Source organism: Coturnix japonica, chromosome 1, assembly GCF_054131305.1.
Source record: "Coturnix japonica strain WE chromosome 1, WE-NBRP24, whole genome shotgun sequence".
NCBI classification, from domain to species: Eukaryota; Metazoa; Chordata; class Aves; order Galliformes; family Phasianidae; genus Coturnix; species Coturnix japonica.
In genome coordinates this window covers 35,868,864-35,881,583 of record NC_140663.1, presented here as the reverse complement: position 1 = coordinate 35,881,583, position 12,720 = coordinate 35,868,864, and the positions used below count along the sequence as shown (strand labels likewise).

General features: G+C 34.6%; 1 protein-coding gene across 1 annotated transcript in view; it reads right to left on the bottom strand.

The window, feature by feature from the left end:
* Nucleotides 1–12,720, bottom strand: part of PTPRQ (protein tyrosine phosphatase receptor type Q) — a 110,971-nt gene that overhangs the window by 50,934 nt on the left and 47,317 nt on the right. Inside the window, exons 35-41 of the mRNA XM_085537687.1 lie at nucleotides 12,334–12,494; nucleotides 10,582–10,727; nucleotides 4,941–5,106; nucleotides 4,175–4,465; nucleotides 3,588–3,863; nucleotides 2,672–2,823; nucleotides 1,586–1,727 (exon numbers count right to left, since the gene is read on the bottom strand). Of these exons, the coding sequence (XP_085393813.1) occupies nucleotides 1,586–1,727; nucleotides 2,672–2,823; nucleotides 3,588–3,863; nucleotides 4,175–4,465; nucleotides 4,941–5,106; nucleotides 10,582–10,727; nucleotides 12,334–12,494 (1,334 nt within the window). The remainder of the gene's footprint in view (nucleotides 1–1,585; nucleotides 1,728–2,671; nucleotides 2,824–3,587; nucleotides 3,864–4,174; nucleotides 4,466–4,940; nucleotides 5,107–10,581; nucleotides 10,728–12,333; nucleotides 12,495–12,720) is intronic.

The following is a 12,720-nucleotide window of genomic DNA, read 5'->3' as shown; positions in this document are numbered from 1 at the left end:
TCATAAAAATTGAATAAAATGTAGCACATACTATACTGAAAGTTTATCTGAAAATAAGGCATTTAGATGTGAACAATTTGTAAAATAGAACAAAGAATTAAAGTATCTTGGAAAAGGCTAAATTTCTGGCTGTACATGCTAAGGGAAAGTGAATACATAATAAGCATACTTCCTCTGCTGAAATGTGTCCAGGAACTGTTACTGAGGAACCAGAAATAGAGGGGAGCATGTTACTTATCACTGCATAAAGGTCGATTAATTTCTTAAAAGTGATTAATTTTCTTTTCAGAGGTTAAAGAACACATTTTTTATTAAAAAAAAAAAAAAAAAAAAGCAATATAAGCAAAATCTGAAGAAAGATTACTGCCACATTCAGTAGAGACTGGAGAATGTACCATTAGATGAACTCTGCATTAAGAGCTGATCAAAGAATTGCCCAGAACCCGGGATGGTGGGAAAGAAAACAATCCTACAACTACTTGATCATGAAAAATAGAAAACAGAAAAAACCTCCAGCATTTCTGGAGAAAATAGTGGGGGAATGAATTGTTGAATGACTCAGCTGAAGGGTGACTTTGGCTTTTTGGCAGGACAGTTTCTAGCTGCAGGGTTCCAACATCCAACCTGATCCAGTTCATTGATGGCCCAGATTTCTTTTTGTGTTCTCATCACTGGATACAGTAAACCACATAATTTTTTCCAGAACTGCTGTCATATCAGCTCTAGAAAGAATATTTTACTGGAACTATAATCTTGAAAAATTGCAGTCAGTATATGGAATGTTTTGTTACTTCCTCTGCTTACTTTGCTCTCTATATAAGGGAACCTGGGATTCTAGTGCCATAGACATCCCTCGTAGAGCAGAACAGCCTGGGAATTGCAACAAAGAGTTGCAATTTTGCCCAAAAGTCAGCATCACACATATTTACAGAGCTCCAGGTCTCACTTTAGCAGATGCTGAATATTCTCTTCCACATTATATAATTTTTCATTTTGCAACAACCTGCAACTTCAAGATGCGTAGAAGGCACATGACAAAACTATCCATAATTAATGAATTAAATCAGTTATATTGCACTGACATCCCATGGATGTCTAGAAGAATAAGATCTAAAAAAATATGATATTTAATTTAAAACTGGTTTTCTTTCCTAAAATTAATGATAAAAAAATGTTAAAAACAAAACAAAACATTTTCTTAAAAGAGGATCCAGCTCATTTGCCAATCTTTTGTCAAGTAAGTTTTGATACTGTTAAAAATTCAGTAATTTTCTCAAGGATCTGAATTATTGTTTTTAACTGCAAAGTCTGATATCTATCTGATTTTCTTCCCTTTATCTGTGATGCTATTAAAAGATTTATAGTAGTTATGTAAGCTTCTTGTTTCAATGAGAACATTTCTAATTCTACACTTCAATCAGCAGACTTCAAACCCAGTCTATCCAGTACAACAGAAATGTGAATTGGTGTTAAAGAAGCAGGAAATAATGAGACAACGTCTTGTTACACTTTCTATGGAGAGAAGGGAAAATCTGCTGAAAATCTACATAAACAAAATGGTAGCTTCCAAAAAGCCATGTCTAACCTGATTCCATTGTTGTAAACTGGACAGCATTACTGAACTGATTGCCGTTTCCAAGTTTTGTAAATGCAGAAACAGTGATAAAATAAGTGCTGAATGGTTTTAATCCATCGAGCTTTACCTCATTGTTTGAACCTGAAATATTCTTAAAAAAGGAAAAATTATTAGTACACACTTAATCTTTGTGAATATTGTGGCCTCACCTCGAACCCATTGAAATGAAGAGAAAATTTAGTGCTTTAGCCTTTCCTTTGCTCTCAGTAGCTTTCAGTCAGACAAAGTAGTTCCTGAGCTCAACTAAAAGGAATGCAGGGTCAAATTCTTCCTTTCCTTTCTCTCCCTCCTTCACTGTGGCTTGTAAGAAAGATATGCCAAAGGATGGTATCATAATTACCATAGCACTTTTACAACAGATTAACTCCACATATGCCTTTTTTCCCCCCCAAATCTGAGAACTCTTGCTACCTCTACACCACCTTCTATCTATCAAACTCTCTATCAGCAATCTACTTCCTGACTACACATCTTCAGTGAAAGAGGTCATGCATCATAGCTTCACATTTCCCTTAATTTACCTGAGTCACACACAGGGTTTGAGGAAGAGCTAAAAACACAGTACAGTTGCTGGTAGCAGTTCTTTAGAGTCACAGAATGGTTAGGAATGGAAGAGATCTTTGAAAGCAATCGACTCCAACCCATGGGAAACTCAGAGCAGTCAATTCTGTCATTCTCTAACATTAAACTTAAAGGGAAATATGAACTAAAGATTAATAAAGCTTGTAATTAATGAAATTAATTGGGGGTTGGACTTAGTGATCTCTGGAGGCCCCTTCCAACCCCTTCCAACCCCTACAATTCTGTGATTCTATGAAATATTAGATGCTGGAAGCAAATTAAGATGTAACTACATTTTTCTATCAAATTTTAAAATCCGAGTTACATGCATGGTGGGAGGGTAGGGAAACTATACATTCTTGTTAGAATGTTAGAGAAGTTTCCTAACTGTAGGAGCATAAGAGACCATTAAAGTATTTGTCATAAATTGTGTTTGTAAAAGATTGGAAAAGAACACAAATATTACAAACATACCTGAAAAAATATTTTTTCAGTGTCGTTTTGATAAATCTTTAGATTATACCTTGTAATAACGCCATTTGGCTGAGGACTTGGATCCCATTTTAGCCACACAGAATCTGCAGTGTAGTTGGTAATGGTCAAATTCTGCGGTGGAGCTAATGGCACTGCAAAAGAGAAATACTCTTTAAATCCAAATTTCAAATATTCCAGGCAAACCCAAACACTTCAGAGAAGCAGCAGAACATATGAATGTTTGTTACCATTTGAACTCAGCGGATTGGCTCTTCATTACTATTAATTTACTTTTATTTCTTTTTGGCCTGAAACAAATTCCATTAACCGGGAATATGCTTAGTCAGCAAGGGATCTTCTCAGATATATAAAAAAAACCTATTTATCACTTAAATGAGACCATTGTAAGAACTGAGACATTTAACAAAAGTCATAGTATTTATTCTTGGAATAAAATATATTTCTCTTCCTATAGCTTACACATATATCTCTAAGATAGCCTCATTTACCACAAAGGAGAGAAGAGGTCCCATGTAAAGGAGGTCTGAGTGTGTCAGAAATATTTTCATGTTTTATAATTTTTCAGTTATGTACAAAGGAGAGATGAAGTTGCTTTCTTCAAGTTCCTTGTTACTTGGCCAACTGTAATACATTCTGGAAGCAAAAGATGTTTCTCTGTGAAGTTGCTTTTGTAATCCTATGCAGAGTATGACCTCCTCTGGCACACTGTGGTGGGAGGAGGAGAACTCAGAAAAGATTTCTCCTGTACTGCTACTTTCTTCTGAGATCTCTTCACACAAAGCATTGGTAAATTAATCTTTCATCTCAACTCTTTCAATGTGGGATGTCAGATTTAAGTCAGACACAATAACATACAACCAAAACTTCAAGGTTGGTTATAATTGCATTTGCTTACCTGACTCATCCGTATAGAAATGAAGCACAGAAGATGGACCAGATCCTTTTATAGTTCTTGCAGCTGTGTAAATACTATATAAGGTGGATGGTACAAGGTCTTCCAAGATGATAAAATTATTGGTGGTAGAGAATGAAATATTCTTCTCTGACCCAAACAAATTTAAATCATAACTTATTATAATACCACTTGGCTTATCAGGAGGATCCCATGAAAGCATCACTGAGGTAGTTGAGAGATTTAAAAATGTTTTGATTACAGGTGCTGATTCTGGGACTAGAAAAAGAAATAAGAAAGAGAATAAAAAAGGATAACCTCAGAAGAAAAAAAAAAAAGAGTTATAATGAAAAGTCTTTTTTAGCTAGATTAGCCAGTTTAGTTTTGGTTAAAGTTTTGTTCTGAGTAGAATACAAGTTCACAGACTCAGCAGAGAAATATGTAGCAATTGATTGTCATTTTGGAAAAAAAAATAAAAAATAAAAAATAATTTTAAATAAAATGAGAAAGATAAACTTTGTTTTTCTTTACAAAAACTATTTATTTTCCAAATTTCTTTAGGAATGAATAAAAACTGGTCTCAAACTTACCATCTTCATCAGTTCTTATACGCAGACTTAGAGCATGAAGTTCAGAAGATCCTTTATCAGTAGCTGGTGTGATTTTCAGAACATAATCAGTGTATTTCTCCAGATTGTCAAAAATGATGCTTGTATTGTAAGTAAGAAAAGACAATATCTTATTGGTTCCCAGCTGTAATAAACTTAGTGAAACATGAAAGAACACTAAACCATTTGGCTGGGATGGTGGAAGCCAGCTTACATTTACAGAAGATGAGGAAATGTTTTGATAGACCAGATTTTCAACAGGACCATCTGGGACTGGGATAGAAAAAAACAAAAAATAAATATGTAGATTACAGCAATAAACAACCCAAAACCAAAATAAACACATGCTGAAAGTGTGGTTATTTTTAAATTTTTTTTTTTGTAAAACACTAAATATTTTGTAAAACCTCTTAAAATTATTTATATTTTACTATCAAAAGCAAAATATTTTCATAGCATATATGTTGTAGCCATCTCTGTTACATTTGACCAATTCAAGAGCCTTAGTGATGGTTTAAAATAATTTCATTATTGATGTATCCAAAAAAGGAGCTTCTAAACTACATTCACTATATTACAAAGGAAAGACTCAAATCAAAATGTCTTCTGCGCAAAGGAAAAATTAAAAATATGATTTGCTGGATTGTTTTCATTCTATCTTTTCCATCTTAAAGGTAAAATCATTTTTAAATGAGTGAATATTGAATAAACAGGAGGACTGATATACATTAAAAAGTTATTCACTTACTATCCTGATCTGTATACACATCTATTATTTCACTGGTTTTGTTTCCATCTCCAAGAGCTGTACTTGCAGTTAACCATAGAGTATAATGGCTGTATTTGGCCAAATCATCCAAAACTGCAGATGGGGACGTATTGACATTGCTGTCGTTATCATGATTTGTGAAATTCTGAAGGAAAAATAGATGTGTTATCACTGAAAATTAATGTTTATTTATTCGTTGATTTTTCTATCCAGCTTTCCATTTAGCGATCATCACTGAGCGACATGATTCACCATACTATTCAAAAGACATAAATCTATACTTATACTACAAATAAATTCCATTTTTTATGGAAATGCACAAGTTAGTTATTTATGTCAAGCACTACTCCTGGTAAGCACCACAGGATACCAAATCAACTCTTCCTGTTCTTTGTAGTAATTGAATATCAATCCACTTTTATAATTATTTTTTGTAATCACATTAAATCTGTAATATTGCAGTGAAATTATTCATATTGCAACAGGTAAAAAACAGAAACAAACAAACAAACAAACTAACTAACAAAAACGACCTGATAATTGTTCAGAGATTACATGAGCACATGTGATTGTCGTCCAATCTGTATAAAGTAAACCAAAGCACTTCCATCCCTTTATTCCTATTGTAAACAGATCTTACAGAAAACTGTCTTTTTAATTTTGAACTAAAAGTTTCCTGGAGCAGAGATCTCACTGTAACACCTGATAAATGGCTTCTTTGTTTAGTTATGCTTATCATTTGTAACAATTCATTATTTCCAGTGCAAACAACCATATCCAGTGGATTGTGTTGAACTGAAGGGACCAACAGAATTCTTTTCCCTGTGCATTTATTTGCTATCAAAACACAACTGCATGAAGACCAAATCCTACTTTCTTTCTAACTACATACAAAATTTCACCAAAGCTATGACTGTTGCAATAGGTTACTGCTTCAGATCAGAGACTATTAGGAGGCTGTTTTGGAATGAACTATTTTGGAAAGTGGAAAGAAAAAAAATAGTTCAGATTATTTGTATGGTCAACTGTACCATATAACAAAAACTGTCACATCTTATTGTTTTAAAGAAACCTCAATCAGAGCACCCACAGTAGTTTGGCTTAGCACTTGAAAACTGAAGTATGGTCATGCACCCAATAAGGATACTCAGATCCTATGCAGGGTAGAAAGTCAAAGTTTTGCTCCAGCTTTGAAGTATCAGTATAATTCCTCTCAAGTAGACACACTGCCCAATTGAGCAGATGGCATCAGCAGCAAAGATGACTATAATGTTTGCATATTCCAAAATACTGTGCATAAAGAAAGGCATACTAAAACCATGTAATAAGATTAGGGTATATTTCTCTTGAGGAAAGTTCCTAATGAAGAAGTCACTGTGATATACTCTACTAATAGCTGAGTCAATACTGTAAAAACAGATTGTTTGGTACACATAATCTTTATCTGACTGCAAATTCAATTGATTTTTATATAATATAACATGACCTATTGTTGTTACAGGCAAATTTATGTTATTTCTGTGGAGAACAAAACAAAACAAAACAAAACCTAAACAGGCAATACTTATTGATTTCCCTGAGATATTAACACCTCTGTCTGAAGACCTAGTTTTGCCAACAGATACTATAGTAAGTAAGCAGTTCAGTCAGTATTGAAAATGTAAGTTTTTGTTATGATTACGAAACAGAAGCTGAACAAACTGACAGTACAGATTTCTATATCAACTCCAATTGGCAGACTTAAAGCACATGGACAGGATTGTATGAAAGATCAGGTTAGGTCAACATCAGGCAAAATATAAAGAAATTCTACCTTTACATATTACTTTCATCTAAATATAGATGGAAGATAACACTGCCTTCATGCAAATAACTGAAAAAGATTAGGAAGAGCTTTTCTTTACACTTAGGTAGATGCAGGAAACTAAGGATCAAATTCTAAGGGACTTAATTAAACAATCTAATGCTAAAGCACAGCCATGACAGAAAATGCCTTTGGAACCAGATGCATCATACTACTGCTCTCCTGTTATTCCCACTACTGTATATTTTTATAATGAGTAATACTTAGTAATTGACAGTAATAACATCTAGTATGATCAAAAAAGGATTTAAAATATTTCTGAGTTTTGCAGCTGAAATCGTCAAAGATACCACATCACATTTTGAGTTTAGATTTATCAGGAGTTTACTAGCATGAACAGCTGAAAATCCAACTCTTACTTTAAAAGGCATACCTTTACAGTTTAGCCAGCCGCCTGTCAGTTTGGCATGTGGTGAACTAACACGATTGCTGTAACAACAGGGGTTTTGGTGGTTCAACAAAAAAACTTTTTAAAGAGAGAGTCCCATTAATACAAGGAGCCCAAACAATGATAAGAGGGGAATACCTTAAACTTTGAGTATGACAGTATTAGAAAAGAACACATAATTATGAGTAAAGGTGAACAGGAAGAGCTGTGTGGGTACAAACTGAGAAAAGATGAAACTTGCACTAATTGTACCCTGGGGACAGGACACTATAGGAAGTTTTACAATTAACTGTGGCCGCAGATGAAAGCAAACAGCTTAGGATCTTTGGCTACAGCTGAAGAAATTCTTCCTTCTATCTCCTTCTTCATCCATACATGAAAGAAGTTTTGACATAGCAAAGTATCAGATTATTAAAAGCAGCTACATGTAAGCAATACAGGCCATGAAAGTGTCAGCAGAAAGTAGTATCTTCTTCACCCTAGGCAGCAGCAGAAATTTCCATTGGCATAAAGCTGTAATTAGTTCTATTCAGACAATACAGCATTGCTCTTCTTCACTCTTGACACTTTCCCATTGATCTTTTTTCTTTAGGTTCATTCTACCATATTGTTATTTTATGTTGGAATATCACATTACTCTGAGACCATGTGAGTAGTGATACTTTGAAGGCTAATCCAATTCCACAGGGAATGTAACACACGCTGTTTACTGTCTTGCTTCTTGTGGTGTGTACTGTTTTGAGACCAGCTTTTCAAAAATCTGTGTTATACTTCAGAGCATTTCCATTTTTCCCCACACTGGTCATACTGGAGAAAGAAAAAATTTGCTTGTTAATACAGCAAATTCCACTCTGAGCGGAATCCAGTCACGTTCACTTAGTCCATCTTCAGATAGAGGAGTTAGATGATGTGAGGTCTAATATTCAGTTTCTAGAAGGGCAGAGTGCTTTATTTCTCCGCTTAGCTCCTGGTTCTCTTGCCTGGTCTGGAGCAGGACGGTTGTCATGTGTCCAAGCACAAATTTATATTAGCACCTTTTCCACTTTCTTTCCAATTGAAACACAAGTGTAGAGAGATTGAATAAAATAGTTTGTTCAAGACAATAATACTGCTAAAGGATCATTATGTAGCAACAAGACAACTGATTCCATTGATTCTTTCACTTCTTTCCACAGTAAGTCTGAAAACGTGGGTAGTATGATTGATTGAAGCACCACACAAGGAACCACTGAACAAAATTTGAAAAGCTGCTGTTTCAAACTGTGAAAGCTTTAACTGCAGGAATCCTAGAGCATGACATAGCAGTGGCAAGCACAAGAGCTACAGTGCAGGAGTTGCCCTTGGTCAGAATGTGTAGTCTCTTTACTGCACAGATGCAGAGCTAGGAACAGAAAACAATAAGTAGCAATTTCCCTAGACTTATGACAGCAGAATATGAAAGTTCCAGCTGAACTTAAATCTGGCCTGGAGCAGAGATGGTTTCTTCTGTTAGGTGCTAGCTTTACACATACATTTCTTTGTTGTAAAAGTGTAGTATGAAGTATCTGACATAGATGAATTTGTAAAAGTTTATTTTCTCCTGTTTCAATGTCTTGAATCCACGAATATTCTGAGGAAAGGTATAGTAGTAGGTATTCTGGTTGCCATGCCAAAGAGTGAACACAGAGGGATGTGAATGGCAGAGGAAGTTAAGCAGACAGATAAGGAGTGGATCACAATTTGAGACATTAATGATGAACTTCCAAGTCCAGCAAGAGACAGATGCAATAGTATCCAAGATTTATCTTCTGGTAGTTCTCCATAGCGGAATGAGTTATAAATGAAAGCTTTAAAGGTGAAAACAGTGGTTTCCACACCTAGAAGTGCTACTGTCAGTGTTTGTCTGCTGTCCAGCACATAACATGACAGTGCAGCAGTAACTTTTACACATGCCACTGTTCTTCCCTTGTGCAACTCCTTTATGCAAAAACAAAACTAGACCCTCACCTTGTTTGGCAAATGGTAGTGTGCTCCATCTTCCCTATCCTTCATTTCCAGAGTCCTCAGAAAATCCAGTGGGGTAATAGGTCTTGCTGTATCAATTTCACCTTACTCTTTCATCTCAGAGTCCCACCTTCCTAAGCACAGTAACAGGCTCTAAACCTCCCCTAACATCCCTTTAGTTGTCCAAGTATTAGGCAGATTTCATAGGATGTGTTTGTTCAGGCAATGAACTGGTGTAAGTTTCTTCAGGGATTTGTTAGACCAAGAAAAATGCTGTTGGTCCAGTGTCAGCAAGTAGAAGCTGACACTCTGAACTGTATCCCTAATTTTAATCTCATCAGAATGTGAATTCGTGACATGGTCCTGCTTGCATCAAAAGATATGCAGACAGTGTAGCAACCACACAGTTTCAGGGAAGTCAGAGATGTGCAAACACTGAAGTACATCAGCAATGATTCAACCACAGTTATTCATAAAATCTGTGATTTTTTTTCTAGTTATCCTCAAACACATGCATACCTCACACTAGACATATCTTGAGGATAAATTTATGCAGCACAGGTAATTTTTCATGCATTAATTTCTTCACAACATTAACTTCTTTTTTTTCTTCCCTGTAAATAAAGCTTGCAAACCAAAACCTGTAAGGGAAGCTTATTTCTGCTGCATCAAAACATACTTTTAGAAAGGAGAGCAGAAAAACTATAAGTAAAATTAATAAATGTGATGTATAAATAATGATGAAAGTATGAACAACAACAACAAAAAAAACCTAGAAAAGTCCAGATCACCAAAGAATAATCACATAAAATTTGGTTTTTATGCTTTATGCTAGGATTTGAAATATCTTTGCTTTCAAGATAATAAACAGTAACTGTTCTGTTACTGAGAGTAAAAAAAATATAAGATAATAATCTGTTCTCTAATTTGACAGTATTACCTTCTTATTTTCAGTACTGTACAAACATTCACTAAAAAGTAAAAACAGCTGCTACAGGAATTACTTCATCTTGACAGATTAGAATAAGATAGTCTCAAGGATGTGCTATGGGTCTTCTGTCTATGTGTTGTGTTTACATATGCATTACAAGTGTGTGCATATATCTGTACATAAGCTATGTAATATAGAGTAATAGAGGACACCTTTCTGCTTCATAAATAACTCTTCTCATGCTTAATGTCCAGTGAGAAGTAGAACACAACACACAAGATTACAAGTCATGCTTCTGCCTTTGAAAGTTAGAAAACTGCCTTGTGGTAAAGAAAATATGAAAAAACAACAAATACACCGATAACTATAAAATTGCTATAAATAGTATTTAACAAAATAATTACTGGAACACTTTATTGAATTATACAACTGAAGAATATAAAAAGAAGTTTACCTGTACAAATATTCCTGAATCATTTTTGAAATAAATCGAGTAGTATCGTATATTTCCATTAGGCTTTTGGGGAGGAGACCAGAATAGCATTACTGATGTGGAAGTAAGGTTTTTGTACACAATATCTTTTGGTGGATCACCTGGAGCTGGAAATATGTTAAGTTTTAGCATACCTAACAGAAAGTTTTGTACATTATAGTACTCATGAAAAAAAACAGTACAGATTTGACAACATCCTATGTCAAATTAAATGTATTCCTGAATGTGTTATAAGAACTGTTTTGGAAATGATAAAGCAAAACAGAAACTGCAAACAGAATTTTAAAACACAATTCTTTAGACACGTTTTTATTTAGGTGCAGAAGCTCACAGAAACTTTTGTCGTAAAAAATTTGTCCTGTACTTATTGGTTTGCGTGCATGGGAAGTCTACACTGTGCATGCACACAAATTAGTGACAGAATTTTGACACTATATAACTAATTCATAAAAATAAAAGTTGAACAAGTTAGTCCTCTAAGCTCCAAATACAGTTAATAGGGAAAAAAAAAAAAAAGGGATTTCACAGAATCACAGATTTGTAAGGGTTGGAAGGGACCATTGAGTCCAACTCCCCTGTAAAGCAGGCTCCCTACAGCAGGCTGCATGGGTAGGCATCCAGAAGGGTATTGAATATTTTCAGAGATGGAGAATTCACAACTCCCCTGGGCAGCCTGTTCCAGTGCTCTGTCACCCCTACTGTGAAGAAGTTCCTTTGCATATTGGTGTGGAACTTCTTATGCTCCAGTTTATGCTCACTTCCCCTTGTTCTGTTCCCACAGAAAACCTAAATTAAAAGCCCCTTTCTCTCTTTTATGAGTTTAGATTCACAGTTCTTGTAGGCTAACCAGATACTTAAGTTTGGGTGGCTTGATCATTTCTTCTTGTTTGCTCTTTCCTCAGCCTATTCAATATGCAGGAAGGGCATGTAAATATTCTTCAACTGGAATCTTCTCCTATCTTGTAAGGAATATGGTCTTTGTCAGTATCATAGAAATGCAGGAGGCTCAAACTCAGTTCCTTACATCAGCTTAAGAGAATTTACATCTACAGTTCTGGCCAAGTATGAAAGCGTTCTACACAAATGCAGTAGAGCACTCAACACTGTAGGTGTTCTTTTGTTTTGGGCTGTTCTATTTTGTATAATATATGAAAACATTAATTGGAAGAGAAACTCCAAGATCCATACCTTAAACTTCTGGCCTAAAATGTCAGTTCATATTTCCAAAACAGCATTAGTAGCAAAGGCTGGGAAAAACCTACAACCAAGTGTTTTAAAAACTCTTTTAAACTATGACTCTGATATAAACTAGTCCTGCTATTGATTGTTGAGAAATTTATCTGTGTATGATAGTTCTGAAATATGACTGTGTACTATGCCTATAGAATACATTGTATCAATATGCTTGGTTGGAAAACCAGAAACTATTAAAAAAAAATCAAAGCACTATATGCAATATGATCATTTAAAGAAGTTATTTGCCATTCTGGAAATCATTAAAAGAAATCAAACAAGCAAATTGTTGCACAGATTTAATTTTTTTAGCTCAAACCCCCTCAAGATCATGAATGTGACTGTGCGGAGCACTTTTCCTATTAGAACTTATGTCAGAGAAAGGTAGAGAAAACAGCTATTAAAATATATTAAATATTTTTATAATGATAGAAAATTAAGGTGAATTAAATCAAACATTCATATTACACATAAGCTTACCTCCTTCAGAAGTTCTGAATATTATAGTATCACTTTTTATGTTGCCATCACCAAATCTTGTACTTGCTGCTACATACGCACTATACTCAGAGTTATTTTCCAGATCTGTGAACTCCAGTGATGTTTCTGTTACATTAACACTCCTTTTTGACATTTTATTCCTGAAGAAAAAATACTTTATTAATTATTTATGCATGAATACAACTGTGGCATATGATATCGAATAGAAAAATGTAATCTTGTGACAAATACATATAATTTAGGCTTTAGGGAAGATCTTGATGAAAAGCTCACTTTTGTGCTTTTGTATCTCAATGGAGCTCTTAATTTCATTTAAAAACAAAGCACAACAGAAAAACATATGTAAATTACATCAGCGAAGAAGAT